We start from the raw sequence: 12,423 nt of genomic DNA on the forward strand, positions 1-12,423 counted from the left end.
AGCGCAGGGCATTTTCCTAGATTTTTTCCCTAGATTTTCTGCAAACGCCGCCTTACTCAATAAATGTTTGCTCCTGTCACTCTCAATTAATTAGGTCCACTCACTCAGATCCTACGTCATTTAAATATTTAAAAGACCAAACATCACATCACATCATCACAACAAGCCCAAATATCTTTAAAAGAATGGAAGTGGAGTGTATCTGTTTTAAGTGTGTGTGTTATGTTTGTGCATGAGTGAGACAGACGGTGTGTCTGGGCGTTCTTTTATACATGGTTAAATGTGCGTGTGTGTGCGTGAGTGTGTGTGAGTGCGTTATAGTAACACAACAACTTGACTCATCAGAGCCTGAGTGAATCTGTATTGCTCACTGTGTCTTTACGACAGCATCAGCAGAGCCGACCACCTTTACCGTCAAAGGCTGTGTCTGCCTCCTAGAGGACTTTTTGAGTACTGCAGGTCTAATGTTTTTATCTCGGGACTGCTGGAATAAACGTATCGTGAAATACACTGCACCATATTCAAAGCATCTAAACCCCTACAGACTAAATTTGGATGTGTAGTAATCTGATACAGAGCAGTGAGTGGTGAGACGCATGACAGGGTGTCTTCTCTGCGACTGCTTGTGTGCTAGCCTGTCAATGCTAGTTCCTCACTGTTCCAAACAACTGCTGATTCTGCGAGAATGTCTAACGACACAGCTGGAGACAAGTTATGCTCCGTCGATTTTGAGATATTTGGACACGTCCAAGGTTTGTGTGTTTTCCTCTTGCTGACGTAACGTCTGTACTCCACCAGGCTGCAGCGGTGGTCATGGCTGTAAAGTGATCCGCTTTTCTTAATTTAGTAAGAAGCAGTCAGTGACCGTGGTTCAATCTGTGTATGTGGGGACTGTGATGAAAACTGTCTGGTTTACAGACTGTAAACTCACAGTTCCCTGTTTTTGGGTGCCTAACTATTTGTATGTAATTTGGCCTTCTTAACCATAATGCAACTTTTGGTGCACATGAGCTTGTTCCTATCCTTTCATCCAATAAAATCATTGCATGTTCAGCCTCTTTTGGGGCTCCTCCAACTGTCTGAACCTCTACTGGATTAGTATAGTGAATAGTTGCCACGGTTAGAACCCCATGTCCGCTAAACATTACATTATCATTAGTTTTAATGTTTTTTTGCGATTTTTTTCCTCAGGGGTCTGTTTCAGAATGGTAAGGTATTTCTCTTGTGATCCTATGTTGCTTACTGTATCCATATAGCTAGAGGAGTGCTGTATCACCTCTCCCTCTCTCGCTCTTTTTCTCTCCCCTGAGTGAATATCTCTCATCCCTCTCTCTCTCCCCCCATCCCCACCAGTACACAGAGAAGGAGGGGCTTAGACTGGGCCTTTGTGGTTGGGTGAAGAACACAAACAAGGGCACTGTGATTGGCCAGATCCAGGGCCCTGCAGATATGGTTCGGGAGATGTGAGTACAAGGTGCCCTGTTTCAAACCTGCTACTGGAGGAATCTTCTAGTCTAACAGTGTCCCTAAACCTACCAAACTTTATAGGACTGTTGTTTGTTAACGCTCATGCATGCATCTAAGTCAGTATCTCCTTTTGGTCGACTTTATAAGGGAATTATGTAATTAAGCTACCCCTTCCATGCAGATGTCATGGCTCACTTTTTTAGTAAAAAGAAACAAAATGTATACATCGAATTTAAAATAAAAAAGAATTTCCAGCAGATAAGCAGAACTTCCAAAGCAGCGACAGTCTGTGAACGACCAGCAGTTACCCTAGTCTACCACAAGATGGCAGTCTTTACTTAGTAGAACGGTAAACCGCTCACAACGTCATAAAGTTGCAGTGCTTCACAGAGAAAGTGTTGTTTCTCTAGCACTAGGCTTTAACAACATCTGAGACGATCTAGGGGAACATAAAGAGCTCATTTCAGCAGATGGTGGAGACCTGGGAGGCTGCGGGTCTGTCCATAATGCCACATACAATGTCACTGTCAGTGTTGGAGCTGTCAGAGTCACACTTCAGTATGTGGCCTTTCATTAGCAGTCCTGCCAGTGGATCTAATGTCAAACTATATGTAATTGTGTGTGTGTGTGTTTGTGTTTCTGGTCAGTCCGTGGTCTGACTTATTTTTCGCATTTATTCCCTTTCATCTCGCCCTGTCTGGCTTATTGTGTTATATTTAATTAGCCTTTCATCTTCTGCTGTGGTACAAGCAATTAAGACCTGCTGTCTGCACATTCTGTAAAGATGACATGTTTGGGTGGAGCTGTCCACCAGAAAGCCTGACTTAAATCATTTTTATTAAGAGAGAAATGGAGAGCCATAGGTTACCCCTCTCTCTCTCTTTCTCTCTTTCTCTCTTTCTCTCTCTCTCTCTCTCTCTCTCTCTCTCTCTCTCTCTCTCTCTCTCTCTCTCTCTCTCCCTGTCTCTCTCTGTCTCTCTCTCTCCTCCCACATCCACCAGGGAGACCAGGGAGACCAGAAAGAGGGAGAAGGAAAGAGGGGGAGATGAGGGAGATGATCTCACTGGGAGGGAGAGGGTTCAGGTCAGAGTATCACATCCAGATGGGATGTGGCGATGATGACATCAGGGCGGAGGCAGGTCAGCTCTGCACACTAAAATGACATCATCATTTCCAGGCTGTTGCTCACACCCTGACAAGTAACACACACACACTCACACACACACACACACACACACACACACATAAACCAAGCTGTTTGTGCAACTGCTCAGCGGCTGTTCCATTCCTGTAAAGCCTGGGGTTGGATCTTCCTATGCACAGCCTGGACTCAGACTACAATTCCTCTGTGACTACCTGCCAAATAATTTACTTCAACTTTAAGCATCCTGTCAGTGCATGCCACATATTGAGCTTTTTAATCTTTTCAAACTCCAAAAGGCATTTGAGTGCAGGGAATGCTCTTTCGAAATGTCAAGCCTTCACAGGTCATAGCATTCTTTTCAGAAGGATACACTTTGTTAATTGTGTGGCTGTGTCTTCTCTGTCTCGTCTGTGTGGAGGGTTAGATCCCGGCTATTATTGCACCAGTGCCTATCCCGGAGCCATGAAATCTCTATTTCAAGCCCCTCTAATAGAATTATGCCCATTTAGCACAGATGCCTGGTCTGGCCTGATGATTTAGCCAGCATCTCTCAGACCCCATGTCCCCTCGTATAATGTCACGTCCATATTAGTGGCCATTATTGTAGGTCAGAGAAGACCATCACTCTAAATAGATAAAGGAACTATGTGCTTGTCTCTGCTCGACTGAAGACTTCATCCCTCCATCCATGATTCAACATCACAGTGGTCTGACAAATGTATTGAGGAACTCTAAGATTAACCTCTAGGTTAGAGCTGTATAAGGGTATTATCTTTTACCTTCTTTCAGTAAAGTCTACCTGTATATATTGGTCCGTTTGGGCCCTTTTAGGTGTTGTTGTCTACTACTTCCTGGTCAGACCAGAGCAAAGCCTTGATGTTGTGTTGAACTGCAGAGCCTCTCAGTCTTATTAAACCTTAAAGACCCCCGGCTGCTCTGGGGGTCCCCAGCTAGCTGATCCAGGGTAGTAGGCAACACCAGGCATGCTTGGTAAACACACACACACACACGTAAAATAGACACACATATTCCATGAACACTAACGGCACAGAAACACAAACCTGCAGTGTTTTATGTGTCACAATCACAGCATGGGGTGCTCCCTAAAGTCTGAGTCACTGACCGTGTCAGAGAACACTGGCGAGGGTGCGAGTGTGCTGGTGGGGTGGGTGGGTTTTGTGGTTTTTGACTTCTGCGCACCACCAAAGGCCTATGATATGAATAGCATTGTAGCCTGCTGCCGAATGGACTAGACACTGGAGCACAGTGAGACTGGGATGCGATGGGAGGGTAATTCTATCTGGATGCTCCAGGGTTATTCTATCTGGATAGACCTCCATGAGGTCTGCTTCTTGCAGTTCAGGATGCAGTTCCGTGGGACCGTCTTGCCATAACTAATATAGCTCTTTTCTGTCCCAGGGGACCAGTGACCCACATCGGAACAACTTCCTCTGCCGAAGCAAACCCATAAAACAGCACTCTGGGCCTGGGAGGGAGGGAGGGAGGGAGGGAGGGAGGGAGGGAGGGAGGGAGGGAGGGAGGGAGGGAGGGAGGGAGGGAGGGAGGGAGGGAGGGAGGGAGGGAGGGAGGGAGGGAGGGAGGGAGGGAGGGAGGGAGGGAGGGAGGGAGGGAGGGAGGGAGGGAGGGAGGGAGGGAGGGAGGGAGGGCTGGCAGGGCTGGCAGGAGAGATGGAGAAAGGGGCTGTGAGAGATAAATGTAGTTTAAAGGTGAAGGAGAATGATAAATGAAGAGGAAGAGGCAGAAGTGAAAGTCAGAGGGAGGAAATTAGAGACGGAGGAAATGGAGAGGGGATTAAACAAGTGAGCAGAAGGGAGGGAGATTGAACCGAAACAGATAGATTGACCAAAAACAGGGAGATGGGGATGAAGGAAGGGGCTAGAAGGAGAAGAAGAGTGAATATGATTGAGGAGGAAGAAGTGAGTGTAATGAATCAGGGGAGGAAGAGATTGTCTCTGTTGAACCTGTCCCGGACGTTGCATGAGATCGGTTGGAACTGTGGGAGTGGCCTCTGTTGTTCTGGCGTTTTCCAGCCCACCATGAGGACTGGCCAGTGAAGCTGGGGATTGACACAGATGGTTTAAAGCCTGGTCTGTATAATCCATCTTAGCACTGTTCTGACAGGCTACACACATACACACAAAGACAAACACACAGACAAACACAGACACACACACACACTAAAGCCCCAGCCCTCTATAGGAATGCAATCCGTGTCCTCTATTCCGGTCTAATGCCCAGCTGTTTATCTGGGCCAGCATCCAATCCCACCTCGATCTGAGATCAGTCTTCCCTTCCCGCATTGTGAGTGATTAGCATGAAATGAGCAAACACAAAACTGACGTAGGATCAGCATCTAGATCTAACTTTACCAGGATAAAACTTGTTTTGGACGAGAGGTTTTTATCCATCAGAGGAGGGAGCAGACAGCCACACAGTGATGTCCACCCCCCCCCCCAGCCCCCCCCCCCCCTCTTACTCCACTGGTGGGATTCCTGCTCAATGGCTTGTTGGACAAAGCGTCTTGTTTGTGATGTCCTATCACAGAGAAGGTAAACAACGTTTCAGTGAGTGAATCTGTGATGGTGCCATCCTGGGGCCTCTGCTGATTGTCTCCTCTCCTCCCACCCTCTTCACTACATTCCACATTCCTTCTGAAAACACACTCCTCCCTGTCAGAACACACACACACAGAGACACACACACACACACACTCAATTTTCCCCTCCATCCTCTTCATGTTTTCAGATCGTTTAATCGTCTATCTCAGATTTGAAGCGAATCAGTGAAAAAACAAAAAAAAGTGCTGTCCCCTCAAATGAGCTAAAATGCTGTCCAATAAACATTGATCCAACATTTTTGGCCTGACCATGTTAGCCCACCTATTTCCTAACAGGAAATCCTCGAGGGCTGCCTTTAGCCTGGATGACGTGTTGTTAGAAGGACAACCTGATTTAAAAGCCATTCATTAAGGCCCAACCCCTGTTTAGATTTAATTTCAGGAACAATACTGCATGTTCCTCATTAGCCCACAGCTGCTCCCACCCCTTGACAGGATCCATCCCTTCCTTCCCATTCTCCCCAGGTCTTATCTTGTTTCCTCAAGTAGTTGGGAAGAAGGAACAGCCTTTTCCTCCAGGTTCCGCTCAACCCCTTTATGCAAAGTCGTGTCACACAAGCAGAGAGGAAGCGGGAGAGAAAGTGAGGGAAAGTGAAGGAGAGGACTGGGTGGTGATTAAGAACATCCAGACACGCACACACACACACACACACAATTTCCCCTTCAGATTAGTTTGGGTCATGTGTTTTAAATTGGGTTGATTCACTTAGGGGGGCAAGGCTTGAAAGGTTTAACTTAACAGCATAACTGAAAGTCAAGCCATTGTCAGGATCATCCATTGTGTAGACTTAGGCCTAGATCAAGCCAAATACAAGTGTGACCTCGCAGATTTATCACAAGTATATTGAATGAGCACAGACATATCACTCAGGCAAATCTACAGTTAATGAATAAATATTACACAAGTTGACCATTTTTTTAAAAAGAATACAGACTGTAATGCACAAATTAATGCTGTTTTGGGGTTAAATCCTCCATTTTGTTACATATTATTATTCTGCAAGAGACTTTTACCCTGCTAAACCCTGTGATGGCTACAGTTACAGCTGCCCTGGGCAGGCCTAGTAAGATACGAATACTGTACTGTATGACGTACAGTATAGTACAGTCCACAGAGTACGGTACAGTACGCCAAAGAGCAGAATAGGCGATAGATGGAGACGTTGCCTTATTGAAAGAGGCTGACTCATCTCCCCCCGCTCCTCCCCCGGCCTCCCTTCGTCTTTCTCTCATCACTCAATCCCTCACCCTTTTTTCTCTTTCTAATCTATCACTAACCCTCTCTGTCTCTCTCTCTCTCTCTCTCTCTCTCTCTCTCTCTCTCTCTCTCTCTCTCTCTCTCTCTCTCTCTCGCTCTCTCTCATCCCTCACTGCTCCGCCACTGCTCAATTTCCCTCTTTTACCATCTCTCTGGGGCAGCTGTTAGTCTGCTGCCTGTCACGCAACCAGGAAGTCCAGCCCTTCCATGGCCCCTGCCCGTTATCTGAGCTCCCCCGAGACTTGAGAACCTACACACACTCACACACACACACACACACACACACACTCACGCACACCCACCAACTCTCACACACACTTACGCACACACACACACGCGCACACACACTCATGCAAACACACACAAATCGAATCAGATTTATTTGTATAGCCCTTTTTACACGCAAGCATGTCACAGAGGGCTTCACATACGCCCATAGAACTTCCCCTCAACCAACCTAAACCCTCATGTAAACACACACACATTTATGCACACACACACACACAAACAGCTAGTCCTGGTCCTCGATAACCTCCCTTAAGCTACACAGACCAGGATGATAATAGTAATGCTGAACCATAATAATCACACAGGCTGCTGAGGCCAAATCAGGACGTTTGGCCTGGCTGTTGGCCTGGCTGTTGGCCTGGCTGTTGGCCTGGCTGTTGGCCTGGCTGTTGACATCACAAGCCAGCAGGCCAACCTGAGTGACTGACCCGCCTCAATGATCTACCTCTGAATTAAGCACAAAACAAAAGCAGCACTAAGAAATCAAATCTTTTTATCACTGAGGTGGCAATCTCTGTTCATTCTCCTAAAGGCGTCTTGTTGAGCAGTGGTTCCCAAAGGGAGGGAGAACAGGGGCTCTGGAGGAATCTTCTGGCTTTAGAGTCCCTGCTCTTCTGCTCCTCCACATGTTAAAAGTTTATTTTTAACCAAGGAAAGATTTTTTTTTCCCAAGCAACTGCTTATTTTCAACCAAGGAATGTATGTATTTCTTTCCCAAGCTGTAGTTTAGATGCACAGATTATTTTTACATTTCACCCTATTTGAACCCCTGAAGGGTCAAGTGTATCTTTCCAGTAACAAAGCAGACAAACAAAATAGATACAAACAATGAATGCAATAAGCACATGTTAAGAACCGTATCGGATTGCATCATATCACATCACGATTCCAATTGCACCGAATCATTCTGTAATCAAACGTATCGTCCCTGAATTGAATCGTAGCCCAGTGCACCTAGATACACATCAGACCGTCCTGTAAGGGAGAAATGCGCACCCCTTGCAACACCTGTAGGAAATGTGTAGACACTATAGATAAACAGCTACATAAACCTGTATGACGACCAGCAATATAACCCATCTCTTTTCATTCCCCTCTCTTCCCCCCACCTCACCCCTCCCTCCCACTCAGGAAGGTGTGGTTGAGTAAGGAGGGGAGCCCCTCGTGCCGCATCACCAGAGCTTCCTTCACCAATGAGAGAGCCATCGACAAGCTCCAGCTGTCTGGGTTCAACACTCGCTTCTAAGGAGGCCCCTGAGCTGAAGAGTACATTTACATTTATTTATGCATTTAGCAGACGCTTTTATCTAAAGTGACTTCCAAGAGAGACTTTTTTTTTTTAAGTGCATGGGTCACTGATTATAACAACGACATAGCCCCACGAAGATGCAAGATCAAGACGCCTAAATGTAGTGATATGATCACAAATGTGATGTGCCAGCTATGTTTATTTTTTTTAATTAATTTCTTATCTCTTAGTATTCGCAAAATATCAAGCTATTTTGAAAAGATCTTTGTGCAAAATGATCTTTTGCTAGCCCTCTTTTCAAATAATGGTCATTCTCTCCTCTCCCCCACTTTTTCTGTCTATTGTTGAGCTCCCTTGCTCTATTCAGACAATGAATGCTTTTTGTCATCACATTGAATAACATCAATAACACACTGACAAGCTTTCCTGATTCCTTTTGTCTTCGTTTGCCTTTTGTCTGAATTTAGTTTGCTTTTCATAATGATTTGAAGGGCAGATCACTCATTTCAAAAAGCTGGAACCCATCTCTCTCTCTCTACTCTTAACTTTAACTGCTCTCTCCCCTGGATTGAATTGGAGTGGACTCACTGTGTCTGGGGATATATTGGGACTGCAGGACTGGAACAGGAATTCAGCTGTACTCTTGGACAGGTCACATAGCTGAAAGGATTATAGATGTTCAAGAAGGCCGAGCTGGCCCAGCAGAGCGTAAATACAGTAGATGTGGATTTGAGGCGACTCTAGACAGAGCCCCCCTTCCTCTCTCTCTCTCTCTCTCTCTCTCTCTCTCTCTCTCTCTCTCTCCCCCTCCCTCTCTTTCTCCCTCACCTTTCTTTCATGTTTCATGTCATCCCCAGTCTAGCGAAGGCAATGTTACATAACAATAAGTCACATGATTGCCGACCTCACATGCCCTGGTCCAATGAGATCTATAGAAACCCTGCAGGGCTGAGTCAGAGTGCAGACTCAGCCAGAGTCCCCATTACAGCATCCACTGACTCAGCCCACCTGTGTGTGTTAGGTGATTCAGCTGGATCCGTTTAACAAATTGTGCTGCTGTAGTCCAAGGATTCTCTCTCTCTCTCTCTCTCTCTCTCTCTCTCTCTCTCTCTCTCTCTCTCTCTCTCTCTCTCTCTCTCTCTCTCTCTCTCTCTCTCTCTCTCTCTCTCTCTCCGTGTCTCTCTCTGAGTCTCTCTCTTTCTCTCGCTCCCTCCCTCTCTGCTGACCTTGATTGACTCTGGTCTCTCAAGGCCAGGTGATCTAATCCTGCCTCTCGTACTCTCTCCTCCCTGACCCCGCTGCAACCTCTCTCTGTCTCGTCCTGAATCAATCTGACCCCTCCCTTACTCTTACCCCCGAGCCAACCATCATTTCATCTCACCCATTAGGCCCCAACCACCTGCCTGTCATCATCCGATTCCAAGCTTGGATGGTTGGTTACCCAAAATGCAGCGGGGTGATAAATCCCTCCAAGCAACAGTAGCAGCAGCAGCTATGTTGAGAATCCTCTTATGTGATAGAGAGATCTGATTAAATCCAGGAGAGCTTACAGTCCAGTTCATCACCTTCAAGGAACACTTAGAGAACACTCACCCAGGACACAACTCTGGTTGTACGTAAGACGCAGCCAGGAAGCCCTTTAAACAGGTGATGTCCAGATGACTGGGGGTTAGATGGCTGAGCAGTTGGGGAATCGGGCTATTAATCAGAAGGTTGCCGGTTCGATTCACGGTTGTGCAAACTGACGTTGTGTCCTTGGGCAAGGCACTTCACCCTACTTGCCTCAGGGGGAATGTCCCTGTACTTACTGTAAGTCACTCTGGATAAGAGCGTCTACTAAATGTAAATGACATACCCTAATAAGCACCAGTCAGATGCAGGTCATGCAGGAGTAGCTGCAGGCTTAAAGTAAGTGATGTACATAGGATGTGGCCACATGGATCCAAAGAGTCAAGACCAAATCCAGGAATGGGTGAAATGATGATAAAAGTCAAACTGACAGATGACACAATTACAGTTGTCACACACACAAACACATACACTTGGAATATGGATATACCATCATTGTGGACTATGTAGGTTCAGTCTTGGAGGGAACTCATCCTAAGAAAGTGTACCCATAGAGAAGGATGTAGCCTGAGAGTTGAAAACTCTATCGTCATCTTTCAAGAATGGGAAATACACCCATTGAAGGAAAGATATTTTAAGTCCTCTAAGCAGCAGTGAATCGTGACATCTGACATGATAGCTGCAGCAGCGCCTAGCTTTGCCTCTGTCTCTGCTAGATGATAAGGTTACTACCAATTCTCTGGTGTACTAGGAGCAACGGGCTTCACCTGGCATATTATCCCTACTGGGTATTAGACTTCCTGGAAATGGTTCTCCTGGTTTCAGATGATTGGATAAAGCCATTAGCCTGCAGCTTCTTACCCCCCGCCCTGCTGCAGCCACACCCTGATAGCAGGGTGGCGCAGATCATAGGTCCACTTAAAGAGAGAGGCTAGACACAGTAATCCCATTCCCTGATGTCCATTTCTGCTCCTGGGAATGTGGGGGCATGCATGAGTAGCAATTAAAGTGGAGGTTTATTATGAAATTAACAGACAGGTGTGGCTGTGCACCAATCCCAAGGTTTCCCCCACTTGAGTAGGCCTACGCAGGATGTTTGGCTTCAAAAGTAGCTGCTGGCTTTTCCTAGGGAATGTTTGTGCTTCAGTTTCAGGTTCTACTCTTCAGCCTGGATTGAGACCAAAGTAACTGTGCTGCGGTCGGCCATACATAGCCAGTGTCCTCCCAACCACACAGGGTAGTCTAACAACTGGTTACTCTGCTGCCTCTGCTTGCACTCGGGTGCCGCTTGCCAAGTGTTGCCATGACGCCCCCCCCCCCCCACCTCCCCCCGAGACCTTCCTCAGAGGGTGCCTCTCTCTGCCGGGACAAAAGAAGAGGCCTTTTGATTGGAAGTTGCCAAAAAGAATACAGCGCTTTATTTTTACGTCCCCCAGTGAGGAGGACGTGCTCGACTGGAGACCCACTCATCAAGGCCTTGATCCGCTACAGTTACGTAACCTGTGTCATCGCGCACACACACACACACTAATCCCTCTCCACCTCCTTTATAGTCTTCAGTGTCTGTAGTGTGGTATTTAGACCAGTGTTGGAGTTTCCATGACGATGAGTGGCCTATCACTGATTGGCTGTCCGGAGTGTTCTGATGGTGCATTGTTGTGCTGGGATGTTTGGAGCTGGGTGTAATAACAGGATGGCCCGTTGCATGGAACAAGGCCCAGGGGACTATTCTGTGAACAGCCATCCGTCACTAGTGAAAGAAAAGGGCACATTTCTTCTGGGTGTCCCAGCTACACACGCTCACACACGTACAGTACACGCTGCCTCTGCAGAACACACACTCGTCAGATTCCATCCACAAACTGTTAGACGCAAATACATGATATCATCATGACTTTCAGAGACGTGGTCGTGCCACTGTGTGCTCGAGAGCAGTTTGGTGATTCCCTTTTCATGTCATTGGATGGCAGAGAAAGGTAGAGAGGGAAGGTGGGACGAGTTAGGAAGCTTTGTGGAGAGATGTCACAACAATGGGAGGGAAGTGAAGAAGAGCAGTGAGAGAGGTGGTGAAGCGTAGAGAGAGAGAGAGTGATCAGAGAGGGGCAGACCAGTGCTCCCAGCCCACCCACTCTCTTCACTCAACAGTGAACAGCGTCGGAAATCAAGCGCACCACCGCTGCCCCCTCGACCTCCTCGTCCGCCTCCTCCTCCTCTTCTCACGTCAAACAGCCTGGCAACTCGAGCTAGTGACCATGGTAACCATACCGAGCTGAGAGATTTGTGAGAAATCAAGACAACTGATTTTCTGTCTCATCTCCAAGCTTCCTGGTACCTCAAGCCAGAAACACTATAGTGTTTGTCAGACTGCACAATCTTGGAAAATTTCCCTTTAAAATAAATTCACTTTATATTGTACAACTCTCCCAAAGTTTAATTGCGATGGCAGCTAAAGCTGTCACTGAACCCTGCTAGAACAGGATTGGGTGCTCTCAGATATGCTCTGCGCACACACACACCGTCATCACCCTCACATACTCAGCACCAAATTACTGTCATGAACCTCAGCAGCATCTCCATATTCCTGTATATTCCCCCCATGTGCATTACCATATAGCGGGGGTGGACCCACCGCCAACACACACCACTTCACCTGAGAGATGTGTGTGTGGATGCACGGGTGTGTGTGAGAGGCAACAGTTGCCAGGCAACAAATGTAAGTTCCAGTAAAGGCCAACTATACTTATTGTTCAGAATAGTTTGTGTGTGAGTATAAGTGTGTGTGTGTGTATGTTACAGGGGGGTCAGGAGGG

General features: G+C 46.8%; 1 protein-coding gene across 1 annotated transcript; it reads left to right on the plus strand.

Moving 5' to 3' along the window:
* Positions 1-557: 557 nt before the first annotated feature.
* acyp2 (acylphosphatase 2, muscle type) lies at positions 558-8,464 on the plus strand. Its single transcript, XM_084667183.1, has 4 exons — positions 558-752; positions 1,192-1,208; positions 1,354-1,463; positions 7,927-8,464. Exons 1-4 carry the CDS (start codon positions 686-688, stop codon positions 8,039-8,041), a joined length of 309 nt encoding a protein of 102 aa, XP_084523309.1. The 5' UTR covers positions 558-685; the 3' UTR covers positions 8,042-8,464.
* Positions 8,465-12,423: the final 3,959 nt, after the last annotated feature.

The sequence above is a fragment of the Hypomesus nipponensis genome, chromosome 11 (assembly GCF_054491055.1).
Source record: "Hypomesus nipponensis isolate SF chromosome 11, ASM5449105v1, whole genome shotgun sequence".
NCBI classification, from domain to species: domain Eukaryota; kingdom Metazoa; phylum Chordata; class Actinopteri; order Osmeriformes; family Osmeridae; genus Hypomesus; species Hypomesus nipponensis.